Genomic DNA, 16,979 nt, shown 5'->3' with positions numbered 1-16,979 from the left:
GACCTAAAGACCTGTTTGAGAAGGTGGCAATGGAGCAAGGATCTGGATGACAAGAAAGAACAGCAGTGAAGTCATGAGGATGAAACTCCAGGCAGGAGGCTTGTTTAAAGGCTTGAAGGGGCATAAGCTTGGCTTATGAGAAGCAGAGAAGGCAGACCATTGAGTTCACATTTGTGTCTTTGTAAGCAAGGACAAGAATGGAAGGAGGCAGAGTCATACTAGGTCTGGAAGCCAACATAGAGTCTGGGTTATATTCTTTGGGAGATCAGAAGTCATTAAAAGACATTGTGAAATGAAATCCCATTTATGTAGTTTAAAAATCATCTGATTTGTGTATAGAGTGGACTGTATGGATGCAAGAGTGAAAGCATGGAGACCAGTTCAGCAGCCACAGCAGTGTTTCAGGTGAGAATTTGATATGAATAAACGAAGGCTGATATCCTATCACTTCAAGGCAGAAAACAACCCTGTCTGCTAGAATGGATGTGTTGAGAGGATAAGGGAGGACAATAGAAGAATAAAGAAGAAAAAGAATTTAAAAATCTGGATGTTCAGCTTTAGCGAATAGCTGGGTGGGGATTCTATTTATTAAATATTAAGAGCGTGAAAGACAGTGAATAAGGAGATAATCAAGACCTCTGGGTGGGCCTCAAGAAATATATGGAGTTTGAGTTGAGAATGAGCAACTAAAATGGGCTAGGGAAATAAAAAGCCAGGTATATGGACTGAGGGTTCTGGGGAGAGGCAAGGTTGGAGTACAGATAAAGACCTAGGAGTCATTTTTAAAAGAGGCTTTATAGAAATAGCCTGGGAAGATGGCAGAGGAGGGGGATCCTAAGCTCACCCCATCCCACAGATATACCTATATAACAGTCATACAAGAGTAACCCAGAAAACAAACTGAAAACTAGCATAACAAGCTCAATGATTAATTGTAGAGAGAAGGCTACATTGCAAAAGACAGGAAGGGTAGAGATGCCATCACAGGAGGAACACCACAAACAGGGAGAAGGGAAAGGAATAGACCCTCCACCAGGCACCCCAGACAGGGGGACCTGCCCTAGGAGGATATAAGATTTGGCTTTGAAAACCAGTGGGGCTTAATGCAAGTTTTTACAACCAGTGGTGCTTACCTTCAGGTACTTAAAAAATCAGCAGGCTTGGCTCTGTGAGAGGCCAGGCCATAAGAAACAGTCCTGCCTTTAAGAATCGGCATAACAGGGGGATCCCTGGGTGGCGCAGCGGTTTAGTGCCTGCCTTTGGCCCAGGGTGCAATCCTGGAGACCCGGGATCGAATCCCACGTCAGGCTCCCGGTGCATGGAGCCTGCTTCTCCCTCTGCCTGTGTCTCTGCCTCTCTCTCTCTCTGTGTGACTATCATAAATTAAAAAAAAAAAAAAAAAAAGAATCGGCATAACAAACAACTCAGAGAGGGAGCATTGAAGCAGCAGTTGGAAAGGTGCCTGGGGCATATATACAGATTTATTTACTAATCTCAGAATATGCGCTGGAAGGGCAGGGATCTTTATGAGAATTCAACAAAAGACCTAATGGGCACTACTTTTCTCCTTGCCACCAGCCTAGATGCAGATACCCCAGACACCTGTGGGAACTAGTGAGAACAGTCACCACCTTGCTTGCTAAAACACCATGCCCTCAGTGCTCTCCTGCAAACACGCCCCATCTAACCAGCCCCACTCGCAAGGAGTCCCTCCAAACTAACTCTGGTCAAGTCTCATCCTGCAAGGAGACCTGTTAATACCTTGCTAACACCATGTGCCATACCCCTACCTTCACTTGTGGATCTGGTCCATCCATTTCACTCTACTGGGCTTCTCTGGGCAGGAGTCCCTCCAAAGTAATGCCTGACCCATCTCATTCTCCAAGCAGCACTGACAGTGGCCAGCACCACTCCAAAGTGACTCTTGCCCTGAGGAGAGAAGATAACCACATACTATTCGATTGCAGCCTAGCAGTAGTAGGCTGAGGGCAAACATCTGATCTGACTGCCAGCACTGTCCACCAACAAAAACTTCACAGGGGGTATCACAAAGAGAGAGCCCTGAAGTTTGGGGTCACTGTAACCTCAACAGACAGATTAGGGCCAGACCCTGGGTCTGACTTCAGGTCCCACTCAGAGTATAATGCAGGGACAGCACCATATAGTTCCATGTGATCCTAGTTCTGGCAGACAGGTTGAGAGCAGGCCCAACTACAAGTCCAAGGCAGCCCCCAGACTGGCCCCATAGAGCATAGGACCAAATCCTACCACAGCAAAGAGAGCCATTCCAGATGACTGGACTGAAGGCAAATGTGGCTCAACCACATTAGAGTGTGTGCAACGCATAGAAGACACCCTGAAGGGACGCCTAGGTGGTTCAGCGGTTCAGTACTTGCCTTAGGCCCAGGGTGTGATCCTGGAGTTCTGGGATCAAATCCCACATCAGGCTCCCTGAATGGAGCCTGCTTCTCCCTTTGCCTGTGTCTCTGCCTCTCTTTCTCTGTATCTCTATGAATAAATAAATAAAATCTTAAAAAAAAAAAAAAAAAAAAAGAGGTAGAGAAAGGGAAACCCCATGAAGTTACTGGCTGGTTTTTCAGCAGAAATGTTGCAGGCCAGAAGAGAGTGCATGATATATTCAAAGTGCTGAAAGGAAAAAGTCTGAAACCAAAAGACTATTGTTCAAACTAGAAAGACATATAAAGAGTTCCCAGACAAACCACAAGCCAGCTTTAATAGAAATGTTAAAGGGAATTCTTTGAATAGAAAGGAGAGGACATAATCAGGAGTAAAAAAAATTATGAAAGGAAAAAATTTACACATATGTACAAACATAATAAAACTAGAAGATAAAACCACTTATAAACCACTAATAAGAGATGCCTGGGTGGCTCAGTGGTTGAGCATCTGCCTTTGGATCAGGGTGTGATCCCAGGGCCCTGGGATTGAGTCCCACATGGGGCTCCCTGCAGGGAGCCTGCTTCTTCCTCAGCCTAGGTCTCTGCCTAGGCTGTATCTCTCATGAATAAGTTAAATAAAATCTTTTTAAAAAATTGTAAAAACCACTTATAAAACCAGTATGAAGGTTAAGTACAAAAGCAGTAAAGTCAATTATATCTATAAAAATCAGTTAAGGGATTCACAAAATAAAACATGTAACGTATGTTATCATATACAGAAAATGTTGCGGGAGGGTGGGTAAAAATCTAGTGTTCTTAGAATGGGTTCAAATTTAAGCGATCATCAGTCTAATATATACCGTTATGTGCATAGGATGTTATATGCAAACCTAAAACTACAAATCAAAAACCTACAATAGATATGTAAAAAATAAAGAGAAAGGAATCCCAGAATATCTTAAAGAAAGCCATCAAACCACAAGGGAAGAGAGCAAGAGAAGAAATAAGGAACACAGAATTACAAAAACAACCCTAAAACAAGTAACAAAATGCCAATAAGTAATACCATTCAATAATTACTCTGAATGTACATGGATTAAATGTTCCAATCAAAAGACACTGGGTAACTGAATGGATAAAAAAAGCAAGACTCATTTATATGCTGTCTATAGGTGACTCACTTCAGTCCTAAAGACAAATGCAGATTGAAAGGGATGGAAAAACACTGACCATGTAAATGGAAGCAAAAAGAAAGCAGGAGTAGCAATATTTCTATCAGATAAAATAGACTTTAAAACAAAGGCTGTATCAAGAGATGAAGAAGGACATGCTACGTATTGATAAAGGGAACAATCCAACAAGAAGATATAACAATTGTAAATATTTACACACCCAACATAAGACCACTGAAGTACATAATGCAACTACTAACAGACGTAAAGGAATAAATTGATAGTAGGATGCCTGGGTGGCTCAGCCGTCAAGAATCTGCCATTGGCCCAGGGTGTGATCCTGGAGTCCCAGGATTGAGTCCCGCATCCGGCTCCCTGCATGGAGCCTGCCTCTCTCTCTCTCATGAATAAACAAACAAAATCTTAAAAAAAAAAAAAAAAAAAGGAATAAAAGTAGGGGACTTTACTACCACACTTACTTTGAATGACATATTGGACTGGATGGACCTAAACAAATATATTCAGAACATTCCATCCAAAAAACAGTGGAATATATGATCTTTACAAGTCCCATGGAACATTCTCCAAAACAGATCACACGTTAGGCCACAAAATAAGTCTCAGTACATTCAAAAGGACTGAAATCATATCATACATCTTTTCTGACCACAAAAGTATGAAACTAGTAATCAACCATAAAAAACCCCCCTGGAATTTTTGGTATGTACCTGGAGGTTAAGTAACATGCTACTAAACAATGAATGAGTCGATCAAAAAATCAAAGAGGAAATTAAAAAATACATGGAGACAAATGAAAACAAAAACACAATAGTCTCAAATCTTTGGGACACAGCAAAAGTTGTTCTAAGAGAGAAGATTAAATAATATAGGCATATCTCAAGACACAAGAAAAATCTCAAATAATCTAATCTTACATCTAAAGTAGAACTAGAAAAAGAACAAGCAAGGCCCAAAGCCAGTAGAAGGAAAGAAATAATAAAGATTAGAACAGAAATAAATGAAAAATACCACTGAGCCACCGGGGCTGCCCTAATGTCCTAGTCTCTACACTCCTTTAAAATCTTGCATTTTTCTTATAGCTTGCATTTTAACATCAAAAAGGCCTTTGCTCTAAAAGAACAGTGACCAAAAGATATGCAATTCTCAGAGAAGGAATTATCAAAGCCAAAAGACACATGGAAAGATTCTCAATCTTATTTAACCACAAAAGAACTGCAAATTTAAGCCACACTGAGCCACGATTTCACATTTAGCAGATTGGCAAAATTTGAAAATATCACAAAATCAAGTAATAACTGGCAACCAAAATAACTATGAACTCGGCATCCCGGGTGGCTCAGCGGTTGAGCGCCTGCCTTCAGCCCAGGGCGTGACCCCGGAGTCCCAGGATCGAGTCCCAGGTCGGACTCCCTGCATGGAGCCTGCTTCTCCCTCTGCCTGTGTCTCTGCCTCTTTCTCTCTGTGTCTCTCATGAATAAATAAAAAACAACAACTATAAACTATGGTACGAGGGCAAATTGGCACAATTTTCGACAACAATTTGTCATTGCACAATGAAGGCGTGGATGGGAATACGCTTTGCATTTGCAGACTACTCTTGCTCCAGGAGTTCAATACCACGGCCGCGAGAGATTTGCCAAGGTGGAAGCACTGTCTAGTGGATCTTAACGCACCTAAGCACTTGACATATACAAGAAAATTCACATAGTATAATTCCAAAATAAGCAAAATTAAAATGAAATGATTAATTATATGTAAAATTAAATAAAAAAAAAAAAGTAAAGGAGACAACCCCAATATACACCTGCAGCAGGCCGCTTTGGTCTCCGTCCAAGTACGTCCAGGGCGCGTCTGGGTGGGGCTTGGGGGAGGGGCGCGAGGACGCGCTTCTGGGGACCGAAGTGGGGCAGGCCCCGCGGGTTACGGGGGCAGGTAAAGCCTTTTCCCTTAAAGCACTTACCTGAGGCCGCCACTGCTGAGACCTGTACACCAGACGGCGGCAGTCAACAGCCGTGACGCGGCCGCACGAATGTCCAGGGAGTGTCGTTTGTCCGCTGACAACTGTTGCCATGACAGCCAGGACACAGGGCGTTTTAGGGACCACAGTCCCGGGCAGGCGGGCGTCAAACGCCCAAGGCCCCCAAGAGCTGCCGAGGAGCGGCCCAGGGCGCAGCACCGAGACCTTCGGCGGGAGCACGCCCACCCGGGGACGGCCCACGGCCCCGCAGGAGGGCGTACGCGCCAGCTGACCCGCGACCCGGAAGGTCTTCGCGGCCGCATCACTTTCTGGGAAGTGTAGTTTCGTGCCCTGGGCGCCCCTGTACCTAAGAAGCAAGCGTAGGCCGGCCCTGCCGTCCTCTTGACGCTCGGCGTGCGCGTCCTCGTGAAGGCGCATGCGCCTTTCTCTCCCGTCGCCCAAAGCGCGCGCGAACGCGCAGCCTTCTGGGAAGTGTGGTTTTACGGGGCGACGTGCGAGGCGCAGGTAACTGGTCGCGGAGACGGAGGGAGCTGGGAAATGTCGCTCCGGTGCGGGCTCCGACCTCCGTCCGCCTCGCGGTAATCTCAGGCAGGCGGCGGAATTCCCCCCGGGTAGCGCCGTCCTCCCGACGGCGGCGGGCGCGGTCCTCTCTCTCCGCGGTCTCGCGTGTCAAGTACGCGGAGGGGCGGGCTCGGGATCCCCGGGGCCCGGGCTTCAGGGCCAGGGAGGGCCCGCCGGGGACTGAGGCAAGTGTGGGTCCCGGCAGGGCCTTGGCTCCCTGGGCCCGTCCGCCCGGTAAAAGGGGTGTCGCTTTGCGGCGTGCGCACCCAAAGAGAACCCGGTCCGCGGTGGTTCTTGGGCGATCCAGTCTCGAGCGCGACGCTCTTGCCTTGGTGCAGCCTTCCACAGACTGGCCGAGTGTGTGTTCCCATCGTTTAGGAAAGGAACGCGGCGTCTGTGAATGTCTGCCATGCGTAGTTGCGAAGACCGGACGAGCTCGTAACGTTATTACTGCTGTTTTGTGAGTCTGTCTCAAAAAAAAAAAAAAAAAAAAGAAAAGAAAAAAAGAATGTCGTAGTCGGTTTCACACGCCGCTGGCACCTGGTGAACGTGCGGCGGTGAATGTGCTGGTTCCGGGGGAGAATGCAGCCCTAGCAGGTGATTCCCGGTGTGCTTTTCCTTGCAGATGTGTCCCAGCGCTGCAAGATAAGCCTCATTTCTTTTCATGGCTCCTTTTTGTGTGTGTTCTTGATCTGCCTTCTCAGGACACTACTCTTCTTTAAGACAAGAGCCTGGGAAGGAGGACTGTGTTGACAAGTCATGTTCCAGGTAAGTCGTCGGTGTCCCCCCCGGATCTTCCCGAAACACCTTAGCAGGACTCTTGAATGTTTGCTTTGCGTCTCTTGCTGGTTCCTGTGCGTTTAGGGACCGAATGGATGATTCCTCTCACTGTAGCAAAGAATGCAGCCCCCAGAAGAGCTCCAAAGTGCTGTCTCCTCTCATTGCTCCTGTCTTCTACCATTTTTCTGCTCCAAGTCTCTGTAGAAGTTTGAGCAAAATTGTTGTTTTTATTACAATTCAAAAATTCAGGTTTGGAATTTTGGGTTATTTGCTTTCTGGTTGTCAAAGCGGCATTTTGTGGTCTCAGTCAGTGGTAGATCAATCCTTTCAGTTGTTCAAGTCACGAGCTATTTGGAGTCCTCTTCGATTCTTTCCTTTCTCTTATGACTTACATTCAGACACTCTAGTTGGATCTAACATACAGGATATACACAGAATCTGACCAACGGTTACACCGTCACAGCCACCACCACTGTCACCATCCTGTCGTTCCTCAGTTTAAAATTCTTCCTTTGGGCAGCCCAGGTGGCTCAGCGGTTTAGCACCGCCTTCAGCCCAGGGCCTGATCCTGGAGACCTGGAATCGAGTCCCACTTCGGGCATGGAGCCTGCTTGCTTCTCCCTCTGCTTGTGTCTCTGCCCCTGTCTCTCTCTCTGTGTCTCTCATGAATAAATAAATAAATAAATAAAATCTTTAAAAAAATAAATAAAATAAAATTCTTCCTTTGCTCTAACTCAGACGTTAGAGTTCTACAGTGACTTAAGCTTTGTGCAATTAGGATTTTACCTCTCTGATCTCATCTTCCATGTCCCCTTGTTCCCTGTGAGCTCTAGCCACTGGCTACTGCTTCCAGGCCTTGGAAATTGCTGTACCCTCTGCTTGGAACAGTCTTCCCCCAGATCGGTACAAGCTTGCATTCTTTCCTCCTTCACATCTTTGCTCTGTGGTTACTTTCTCAGTAAAGCTTCCCTGCAGTCAACTTTTTCTAACAATCCCTTCTCTTCCTCACTACTTTGTTGTTTTCCGCAGTGATTATCACTCACTAGATAATACACTCTGTTTGTCATTGTTCATGTTTTCCTTCTGGGAGGGATTTTTTTTTTTCTTTTTTGTTGACTGTTTTCAGTACCCAGAGTGGTATCTGGTACAAAACAGATGCTTAGTAAATAGTTGTTGACTGAATAAGCTTTGAAGAAATGGTGGGTAGAATCATGGGGTGGAAGGTGAAGCATGCACAGAAGGCACTAGTGGCATATGTGCATGTTGGGCAGAGTCTGGTTTCCTGGGAATATTACATAACTAGAATTGAAAAACTTTTTTTTTTTAAGTAAAAACTAAAGTGAACTAGTTCCCAAAATCATTCATTGATTCATTTTTTTAAAAGATATATTTATTTAATTTAGAGAGAGAAAGAGCATGAGTGAGAGTGGGGCAGCAAGGGGCAGAAGGAGAGGAAGGGAGAGGAAGAGAGAGAATCTCAAGGAGCCTCCTCACTGAGTATGGAGCCTGAGCAGGTCTCTATCCCAGGACTCTGAAATCATGACCTGAGCCAAAATCAGGAGTTGGATGCTTAACCGACTGAGCTATCCAAATGCCCTTGATTCATTTTGTAGACCCTTATGAAGTACCTGTTAGGAAGAATCATACATGGGTTTGAGTGTACACTGACGTGTAGGACTTTATGATGTAGGGCAATACTGAGAGATCTTTCTATAGTGGTGGAGGTGTTCTTTATGTGTGCTGTCCAGTATGGTAGCCACCAGCTCCATATGATTTGAGTCCTTGAACCATGACTAAAGTGACCCAGGAACTGAATTTTAAATCTTTTAAAATTTTTATTGATTTAAACTTATATAGCCAAATGTGGCTACTGAGTGACTTTATTGAGCAGTACAGGGCTGGTAGAAAAGTAAGAAAGCATAAGAAATTAAGATAAGTGCTGGGGCAAATATCCTAAATTCTTCTGGGGACAAAGATGAATGAACATCCCAGGTTGCCCACGCATTGAAGGGGAAGAAAGAGTTGACACATCCCTGGGGAAGCAAGGCTGGAACTGGTTTTGGTGGCCCATGGAACCAGGGAGGCAGAGATAGAAGTGAAGTTACACTAAACTCTGAAGGAACACCTTACGTATAGGTAGAGTAAGAAAAAAAAGAGAATCTTTTAGGGAACTGGAAACATTTTCTAAAGGGGTGGTTCTCAAACAGGGGTGATTTTGTCCCTCTTAGCCCTATCCATAGGGGACATTTGATAATGTCTGGAGACATTTTTGGTTGTCACACCCTGGGCAGGGGGAGGGCGGAATTGGCTACTAGTGTCTAATGGGTAGAGGCTAAGAATGCTACTAACTACACATTCTACAAGGCACAGGGACAGCTCCCACAACAAAGAATTAACTAACTTAAAATGTCAGTAGTGCCAAGGTTAAGAAGCCCTGATCTAAGTAAAGAACAAAGGGTATCTATTAATCAGATTACATGAGTTTTCTTTTTTAGACTTAAAATACAATGATGTTCATCAATATGTGTTCAAAACTGAAAATATGAAATATCTTTGCATTGGTGGAGTAAAATATAGTGTCATGCATTAACTTAATACTGATTTTTAAAAGAAGATTGATTGATTGATTTTAGAGAGAGAGTATGCATGCACGGGAGGGGAGGGGCAGAGGGAGAAGGCAAGAGCAAATCCCAAGCAGGCTCCCCACTGGGTGTGCAGCCTGATGTGTGTGGGGATCAATCTCACCAATCTGAGATCATGACCTGAGCTGAAGTCAAGAGTTGGATGCTTAGCCAACTGAGCCACCCAGGCACCCCTTAGTATTGATTTTTATTTTTTTTATTTTTTATTTTTTATTTTTTATTTTTTATTTTATTTATTTATTTATTTATTTATTTATTTATTTATTTATTTATGATAGTCACACACAGAGAGAGAGGCAGAGACACAGGCAGAGGGAGAAGTAGGCTCCATGCACCGGGAACCCGATGTGGGATTCGATCCCGGGTCTCCAGGATTGCACCCTGGGCCAAAGGCAGGCGCCAAACTGCTGCGCCACCCAGGGATCCCTGATTTTTAAATTTGATTTATCAAAGTGGGATTTGTAAAAACCAATCATTTGAAACCATTGCAGAAAGTAGGAAAAGATGGGAAACTTTGAAATTCATATAAGGCTACCATAACCTTAATACCTGGGTAAGAGTAAATACAAATGGAAAAAGGAATTTTCCCTGATGCCGAAAGGGAAGAACCCCCTCCCCCTTTTATTAGAATATTTCCTTTGAGGAAAACTTGTAACTGTAAACATGTTCTCCGTCCCTTTGAGATGCTTGTGAATCTTTTTCAAAGCTAAATAAGGCTCTGCCAATTTTTCAGGGCAGTAAAGTCTTTCTTAAGGCTTTGGAGCCATCTCTTTGAAATGAAAATATGAAGGACGCTGCACCTCTATCTCCCTGTCTGTGTGGGAGCTTAGCCTAGGCTCCTGGCTTCCAAGTTCTAACTACTCATTTGTCATACAGATGGGCGAAGTTTTATTTTTCTTGGGGCAAAAGCAATTAACACTACTGGCCACTCCAATTACCAGGAGAATTTAGGATTAAATGTATTAGCAAATGATGATGCCTAGTCCGCCTACTTGAGGACAAGTTATTATTTATTTTTAAAACATCTATGTAGTGGGTTATACATGCCTGGTTTTATAAGGGTGGGATTTCTTTCTGTCCTTGCATTCTCATTAGTGATTGCCTATGAAGTGTGTTACAGTCCACTGTAATGCTTATTCAGTAGTAAAACTGTTCTCTTTTTGACATTGTGGAGAGGATTTTCTGCTTGGCAGATTCTTAATAGTTTCCCAACACCTCACAAAGGTAAATTCCCTTTTTATGTATTTATTTATTTTAAAGATTTTATTTATTTATTCATGAGAGAGACACACAGGAAGAGACATAGACAGAGGGAGAAGCAGGCTTCCTGTAGGGAACCTGACGCGGAACTTGATCTCAGGACCCCCAGGATCACGACCTGAGCCCAAGGCAGACATTCAACCACTGAGCCACCCAGGTGCCCTAAATTCCCTCTTTAAAACCAAAAACCAATATCGCTAATGAACATACATGCAAAATATCCAAATAAAGTAATAGAATATTGAATCAACCACTCTTGGAATGAAAAATTTATCACAGCCAATGTCTGTTTCACCAATGAAAGATAATAATAATGCCATTTAAATGCCTACGTTTTTTGTATATATTATTAATTCGACTAACAAACTATTACTGTACGTTTAAGCTGTTTCTAAAGTTTTGCTATTTTAAATAATATCATGAGTTGGTACTATTGCCTTAGAATATTTTTCTTGAAATGTGTCCTCTAATTATTTGCCCTACTTTAAGGTCCAATTCAGGGACTGCCTATGGCATGAAACTATTTTAGTCCTCTTGCCCAGGAGTCTCAAATGATTTTAATTATAGATTATCAATACAAGGTTTAATTATATACCATAAATGGTTTTTGTTTATTAATTTAGTTATGTATGTAGGACCTGGGTGGCTTGGTCAGTTGTGTCTGCCTTCTGCTCAGGTCATGATCCCGGTGGGATCATGCCTCGCGATCGGCTCCCTGCTCACTGGGTGGGCCTGCTTCTCCCTTTCCCTTTGCCACCCTGGCTTGTGCTCTCCCTCTCACTCTCTGTCTCAAATAAAATCTTAAAAATAAATAAGTTCTATATGTGTCTGTATTTAAAAGTGTCTTTTCTGAATTTATTGGATCATTTTTTCAGCCTTAGTGGATCATCATTTTTTATTTACTCATCATGTAAACTATAAAAAACACAAATAAGCACTTGGCTATATACTGTCAAATGTTGAACGCTGCTTTTTAAAAATTTTAGAATTCTTCCTTTGACAGAATTAACTCTCCTGAAGCAAAGTGCTTGTATTTGTCTTTTACTGTTATAAAACAATGCCAAACATGTAATCATCCAATTACTACTTAACTTAGATCAGATTCCTGATCATTGCCGCAACTACTGAATCTTATTCCCTTTCTTCTATAGCCAGGGTAATTTTACCCCTTAACCAGTGACAGAAGTGGCCTTGGCTGTGATTGAGCCTAAATATGTTTGCTATTTCAGGTGACATTTAGTGATGTGGCCATAGACTTCTCTCATGAAGAGTGGGGATGGCTAGATTCTGCTCAGAGGGATTTATACAAGGATGTGATGGTCCAGAATTATGAGAACCTGGTTTCTGTAGGTAAGCATATCTCCCTCTTCACCCCAATGAGGGAAATCTTCTGTTACTCAGAATTGCTAGAAGTTCTCTTGAGTAAATGGCTGAAATTTTATTTCATGTTCCCAAGGATGTGTAGAGTTCTTTGTGCCCTCCCTGAAGCTCGTCTTCCCATTTCAGTGACCATCCTTCAAAACTGCCTTTGGTTCCTTTTATGACGGTGGCCTCTCCTCCATGAGGACCACAGTTTAAACAGGTTCTATATTTTTCCTGTAAGCAGGTCTTTCCATACCTAAGCCATATTTGATCAGTTTACTGGAGGATGGGAAAGAACCTTGGATGGTGGAGAAAAAAACGTCAAAAGGTATGTTTCCAGATAAGTCATGGAGAATCAGGCAAGAGAGGTCTTTGTTAAACATCCTTGTAGAAAGTATGGAGGTATTTTAGGATATTTTAGGGATACTGTCTTCAGAGATTGCAAATGTCACAAAGTGAGGGATCCTTACTTAGATTTTATTTATTTATTTTTTTTTATTTTATTTTATTTTTTTTTAATTTTTTTTTCTTACTTAGATTTTAAAACAGCCATTTTTCCATCCCAAATTATTATCTTTATTTATTATGTTATCTGATCAAAAGTGAAGGTTTTTGCCATCATAATAATTCAAATTGTTATTTTATTTGAAACAAAATAAAGTTGTTCTTTTTAAGACCACCTAGGGAAAAATATACCAATGATTTTAGGTGAAGAAAGGCTGTCAGAAGGGAAATTACTTTTCCCCTAAAACTGAGCTTCAGAGATCACATGTGAACATAAGTGTTAGAGGAAATAAAGAATGTATAAAAAGATTTCTAGGAACAATCTTTCCTAGTGTCCAGTACATAATATGATTTTACACAGACCCTACACAAAGCCTAATAAATCTTTCTGAGGTGATAAAGAATATTGTGTTCATTGTTAACTTTTTAATGTACTTACTACTATAAAAATTGTGCATTTTAAGCATGCTAATCTGACAGCACATTGAGATTAATTGAAGGTTGGAGAACCAAGGCTGTGAGACAAAAGGTGGTCTTTTACATAAATGTAGGTACAGAGTAGAACGTTGGGTTGGAATCCAGAATACCTGTGTGGTATTTTTCTGATAGTATCATTTTTATTCCACATATTGATTGCCTGTATTTAACTCACTTCCCTTATTACACTCTGTTTCCATCTTTGTGAGCTATCTCTATTCTCTGCTCCATTTGAACTTTGTTCAGAAATTATTGAATATATGAGAATTGTCAGTCATGTACTTTTTGGGGGTGGAGATGTGCTCTATTTTTTTTTTAAATTGCTTTTTCTTACCATAGAAGTTTCTTTTCAAGAAGTACAGAAAAAGCAGTGTTTTGCTTTCTTGATATATTTCAGATTGGGAATCAAGATGGGAAAACAAGGAATTACTAATGAAGGAGGATATTTATGATGAAGATTCACCCCAAATGGTAAAAATAGAAAAAGCTATAAAACAGAGTCATGAATTTTCAGATTTTAACAACGACTGGGAATATATAGATGGGACGCATGAAAATCAGGTAGAACATTTCAGACCAGTGACCCTCACCTTTAGAGAAAGTGCCACTGGGGAAAGTGTTTACAAATACGATACATTTAGAAGCATCTTCCATTTAAAGTCTATTCTTTCTGAACCACAGAGAATTTCTGCTGAAGGGAAATCACATAAACATGATATATTTAAGAAGAGTTTACCAAAAAGATCTGTTACAAAAAATGAGGAGATCAGTGGTGGTGAAAAGAAACTTTTGAATTCTAAAGAAAGTATGGCAGCTTTCAGCCAGAGCAAATCTCTTACCCTTGATGAGACTTATAATAGAGAAAAAGTCTATACATGCAACGAATGTGGGAAAGCCTTTGGCAAACAATCAATCCTTAATCGCCATTGGAGAATTCATACAGGAGAGAAACCATATGAATGTCATGAATGTGGAAAGACTTTTAGCCATGGCTCATCCCTAACTCGACATCAGATAAGTCACAGTGGAGAGAAACCTTACAAATGTATCGAATGTGGGAAGGCCTTTAGCCATGTGTCCTCACTTACTAATCATCAGAGTACTCACACTGGAGAGAAACCATATGAATGTATGAACTGTGGAAAGTCATTTAGTCGTGTTTCACATCTCATTGAACATCTGAGAATTCATACACAAGAAAAACTGTATGAGTGTCGAATATGTGAGAAAGCCTTCATTCATAGGTCATCTCTCATTCACCATCAGAAAATTCATACTGGAGAGAAACCTTATGAATGTAGTGAATGTGGAAAAGCCTTTTGCTGTAGTTCACACCTTACTCGACATCAAAGAATTCACACTATAGAGAAACAATTCGAATGTAACAAATGTCTCAAAGTCTTTAGCAGCTTATCATTTCTTATTCAGCATCAGAGTATTCATAATGAAGAAAAACCTTTTGAATGTCAAAAATGCAGGAAATCCTTCAACCAGCCAGAATCCCTGAATATGCATTTAAGGAATCACTCTCGATTGAAACCGTATGAATGCAGCATTTGTGGGAAAGCCTTCAGTCATAGGTCATCCTTGCTTCAACATCACAGAATTCACACTGGAGAGAAGCCCTATGAATGTATTAAATGTGGGAAGACTTTCAGCTGTAGTTCAAATCTTACTGTACATCAGAGAATTCATACTGGAGAAAAGCCATATAAATGTAACGAATGTGGGAAAGCTTTTAGCAAAGGCTCAAATCTTACTGCCCATCAGAGAATACATAATGGAGGTAAACCCAGTAGTGCACTAAGTGTAGAAAAGTCTCTAGGCCACGTGAATCATTATACATGTGAAAAATCATACAAGAGAGAAACTGTATGAATGCAATATTTGTCATAATACACTTCAGCCATAGATCTTTCCTGAAAATTTATACTGGAAAAAAGAATGTAATGAATATGGGAAGGTCTTTAGCCAGTGGTACAAGCCTTACTGTCCATCACAGTTCATACTGTAGAGAGAACATTTGTTGCCTTCATAGGAAAGTCTTTAGCCCATATTAATCCCTTAATTGGCATAAGTAAATCCACACTGGAGAAAAACCCAATATGTGTAACATGGGAAAGACAGGCAATATGCATCTCTTCTTGAATACACACAGGAGAGAAGGAAAACGAATATAAAAACTGTGGGAAGTCTCAGTTAAAGTGTATCCCTTATTCTATATCATCTCACACTGGAGAGAGCTCTAGGAGAAATGTAGCAAACCATTCACTAAGAGTTCTTATCTTGCTAGACATCAGAAGATTAATGCTAGAACAGCATGAAGGATGTAGGAATTATGTGTAAATCTTTCTTTGCAATAATGCCGTTTGTAAGCAGTTCTACAGGAGAGCAAATGAGTAGATTATAAATGAATATGCCTTTCTGATAGCAGTAAGCATGCAATTTTACTCAAGTCCTACATAGAAGTTTTGTTAGCTAATGGGCATGTAAAGATATTTAGTCAACCAGTGGATCCAAAAAATGTTTTTAAAGTTAAAAATTAAAGCTGCAAAAGAAGTAAAAGGTGGTGTGAATAAAGTTTTTGATCTCTAATAAAACCAATTTGTATATAATACCCTCTCACTGTGACACTGATACTTCTTGCAAAATTTCCTACTTTCTTCTTGAAGAATTAAGCCTTACTGGGGCACCTGGGTGGCTCAGTGGTTGAGTGTCTGCCTTTGGCTCAGGTCGTGATCCCGGGGTCCTGGGATCAAGTCCCGCATCAGGTTCCCGCAGGGAGCCTGCTTCTCCCTCTGCCTATGTCTCTGCCTCTCTCTCTCTCTGTTTCTCTCATGAAAAAAAATAAATAAATAAAATCTTAAAAAAAAAAAAAAGAATTAAGCTTTACTATATCCTTTAGTGGGAGACTAAGGTAGAGAAAAATGGCCTGATCTGTGTTCTAAGAATACCATTATTTTGGTGTCTGTTTCACACATTTTAATTTTTACAAGTGCAGTGAGAACATAACCAAGGAAAAGAGATAAGAGCAGGCTTAATGGTGGATGTGCTTTGCAATCTGAATCCTAAAGGGTGAGTACTAATTGCATAGCTCTGTGCAGGCACATGCACTCTGGGAGTCATTCTAGGCAAAGTGCACAGCTTGTTCTGTCACGTTTGTTGCATCTGGACTCCATGATCTTGTGTCTAGTGTCAAGTTTTGTGGCTTTGAGCTATTACCGCTGGCATCATTACTGGTAACAGCAACAGTTACCTCTCCAAGCTGGATTATAGTTAAGAGAGTTTACATTGAAATAAATCCAGTGATTATTATTATTTTTCCTCCAGCCTGCCTACCAATTTTGAAAATAGTTACTTGTAATAGATGTCTTTTTGAAATACTTAAGACCTTTTATTTTCTATACCAAACCCTGACAGATAATTATGGTTTGTAAAGAGGCTGGCTTCAAATAGTCTTAAGTTTTAGATAAATTGAATAATCTTGCTGGCTCCATGGTTTCCTGTCTGTGACTAGGAAAGTGAAACATAACAACGATTAGAACTGTCTGGATGGACACTTGGAAGTAAAGGGCACTTATATAGCTTATATTTCAGGTTATGTTTTCTGGCATTTGATGTTGTAAGTAAATTATCTTAAAAAGGAATTATATCACTGATATAATTCTGATGTGGAATGAGTGATTAGGTTTCCAACTTTAGACAAAATAGTCTGTTCTCATACATGAGCTAACTTAACTGAAAACCAGGAGGTAAAGCACATTCCATAGCAAGGTAGTGAGTTTGGAATGGGATGGTGAATTTTTAAAAAGGGATTTATCCT

General features: G+C 41.3%; 1 protein-coding gene across 18 annotated transcripts in view; it reads left to right on the top strand.

The window, feature by feature from the left end:
- The window catches only part of LOC140607211 (uncharacterized), a 73,236-nt gene extending 57,465 nt beyond the window's left edge, over positions 1 to 15,771 (top strand). For 2 of the 18 annotated variants that reach the window (XM_072781764.1, XM_072781754.1), the window contains 4 exons: positions 6,757 to 6,899; positions 12,043 to 12,163; positions 12,417 to 12,503; positions 13,554 to 15,771. In XM_072781764.1, the coding sequence (XP_072637865.1) occupies positions 6,891 to 6,899; positions 12,043 to 12,163; positions 12,417 to 12,503; positions 13,554 to 15,034 (1,698 nt within the window). In that variant the 5' untranslated portion in view covers positions 6,757 to 6,890 and the 3' untranslated portion in view covers positions 15,035 to 15,771. Of the gene's footprint in view, positions 1 to 5,926; positions 6,159 to 6,255; positions 6,729 to 6,756; positions 6,900 to 12,042; positions 12,164 to 12,416; positions 12,504 to 13,553 lie in introns of those variants that run through there. The other 16 variants (XM_072781844.1, XM_072781864.1, XM_072781853.1 and 13 more) reach the window with 16 other exon arrangements.
- Positions 15,772 to 16,979: the final 1,208 nt, after the last annotated feature.

The sequence above is a fragment of the Canis lupus genome, chromosome 1 (genome assembly GCF_048164855.1).
Source record: "Canis lupus baileyi chromosome 1, mCanLup2.hap1, whole genome shotgun sequence".
Classification (NCBI taxonomy): domain Eukaryota; kingdom Metazoa; phylum Chordata; class Mammalia; order Carnivora; family Canidae; genus Canis; species Canis lupus.
Note: the sequence above shows the minus strand (reverse complement) of the source record. Positions and strands in the feature narration are given on the sequence as shown.